The 2087-nt window shown below is 38.9% G+C and overlaps 1 protein-coding gene across 1 annotated transcript in view; it reads right to left on the bottom strand.

The window, feature by feature from the left end:
- LOC101848692 (phosphatidylinositol 4,5-bisphosphate 3-kinase catalytic subunit beta isoform) overlaps positions 1 to 2087 on the bottom strand; it is a gene marked incomplete in the record, with an annotated part of 37745 nt that overhangs the window by 6921 nt on the left and 28737 nt on the right. The window contains 2 exon segments of the mRNA XM_013088456.2: positions 1 to 65; positions 895 to 1013. Coding sequence (XP_012943910.1) covers positions 1 to 65; positions 895 to 1013 — 184 coding nt within the window.

The following is a 2087-nucleotide window of genomic DNA, read 5'->3' as shown; positions in this document are numbered from 1 at the left end:
CCGAGTTTTCCCACACCAGCCACAGGGGGCGCTTCTTAGAGCTCATGAACTTGCACTTCTCCACCCTGTCACAGGAGATATAATAGATAATAGATAATAGATAATAGATAATACTGTCCCTGTGGTTTTATGCACCCCGCATAATTTAGCAAAATTTTGATAATTTTCTGATTATGTTCCTTTATCATTCTTTGTTAAAATTAACACAATCGCATAATTTCACAATTTTTGGGCTCAGTTTGCATAATTTCAGAATTTTTCTTACATAAAACGACAGGGAAAGATAAAATTAATAATAGATAGCATTTATATAGCGCAAATCCCCACTCAACAACAAGCTCTAAGTGCTTCACAATCTATATTATCACCCCAGCAGACCTGAGAGCATTCTGAAACAATCTCAACTTCCTGGGAAGCACACAGTTCAAGTAGCCATTTATAGGCGCTAAAACACTAACATACTGACAAGATCTTTCGTTGTCTATGGCCGGGTACCTATTTCTCACCTGGGGAAAGTGAAGAAAATTTGTGTAAAGAGCCTTTCCCAAGGACACAACGTCAGGCCTGTGGCTCTAACCCCCGAACCCGCAACCTCACGATTACGAGTTCGGTAGCCTGACCCCTTGGCCATCAACGCCACATGACCACACAATGATAATGATAAACAATTACAACAAATTTCACATACATTTGTTTTAGTAAGAGCTTTACAGCCCTTGCAACACAATAAGGTCATATAAGTGCCGAAGATTAGAGGTGTTACAAGAGAGTAACAAACACAAAAAGGAGGAGGAGAGATAAGGAAGATAGATGTTTGATAGGAAAGAAGAAGCAAACCACACTAGAGCACCCACACAAACAAACAAACAAACATAAAAACTGTAGCCCCCTCACCTGAGCTCGCGCATCTTATAGAGAGGAGTGAGCGGGCTGGAGAGCTGAGACAGACACTTCTTGTAGGTCTTCTGGTTCAGAACCTTAGTCATGTGCTGCATGGCTTGTTCTTTGTGGGCCTGCACAGGGGGGGGGAGGGGGGGTAGCAACAGGTGAAGATTATATTACACACTACTATGGTGTAGTCAAAACTTTGTGGCACAACTTATTGGCAAATACTATCTCAATGATAAAACACCAGTTGGGCTCCCTTTCGATGAAAGGAATGATCGGTGCACTACATCAACTGAAAGTCATTGGCCTACTTTATTTACACTCTACTGGAATAGAGCAATAAATCTTGAGAGAAAAGTGACACATGTGTTTCCAAGTTGCCAAATATATAATAGACGTATAGATTTGATTCTCTATTCCGCTTTTGTGGTTGTACACTCCATAATTTCAAAGGTGTGGAATCAGTGCACACGTGTAGTGAACAGAAGGCTCACTTGTTTACAATGGCGTCTTAGAAGACGGACTTTCCCAAGAAGAGATCTAAACGAAACTAATGAAAAACTGAAAATTAAACTACAGTGACTTCAGGCTTCTCAATGAAACTGTGCACCCTTTAAATGCTTCTGAACTACCATTAATTTTGTCAAATTCGAAAGTTAAGTTGTTCAGAAATTTTAGGTAGCCAAAGTGTGAACTTTCACAAATATAATATATAGAGATAAAGTCTCAGGCTTTTGCACAGTGACTTGTATCAATTTGTCTTAATAGATCAATATTTTTGTAAAGACCTGTTAGTTGTATTCTAGAAAATTCCTTAATAAATACTAATTAAAAATCCCAGTGGGTGGGTTCTACAGATTTTTAAAGATTTCTACCTGGGGCAATATTGCTTTTAAAAGCACGTTTGTCATTTGTTTCTAATCATGACATTATGTTTATTGAACCCATTTTTTGTGAACCTTGAGTGCAAAAAAGTGTTCACAATAAAATTAACTTTTCGTAATAAGTTTTGCCACTAAAAAGTGTTATTGGTGAGCTGTGACTTAGGCCATAAAAAGCGTATGCAAAATGTTTTTGAGAAGCGGGAAGTGCAGTGAAAAATCACATTTTCCATGTAACTTACCTGATCCCCGATATTCCCCAATTTTATGACAGTTCAGCCCACACAGCTTCTTCAGTACCCCCTTCCTTCCCCCCCC

The sequence above is a fragment of the Aplysia californica genome, unplaced genomic scaffold (genome assembly GCF_000002075.1).
Source record: "Aplysia californica isolate F4 #8 unplaced genomic scaffold, AplCal3.0 scaffold00747, whole genome shotgun sequence".
In the NCBI taxonomy this organism is placed as follows: domain Eukaryota; kingdom Metazoa; phylum Mollusca; class Gastropoda; order Aplysiida; family Aplysiidae; genus Aplysia; species Aplysia californica.
Note: the sequence above shows the minus strand (reverse complement) of the source record. Positions and strands in the feature narration are given on the sequence as shown.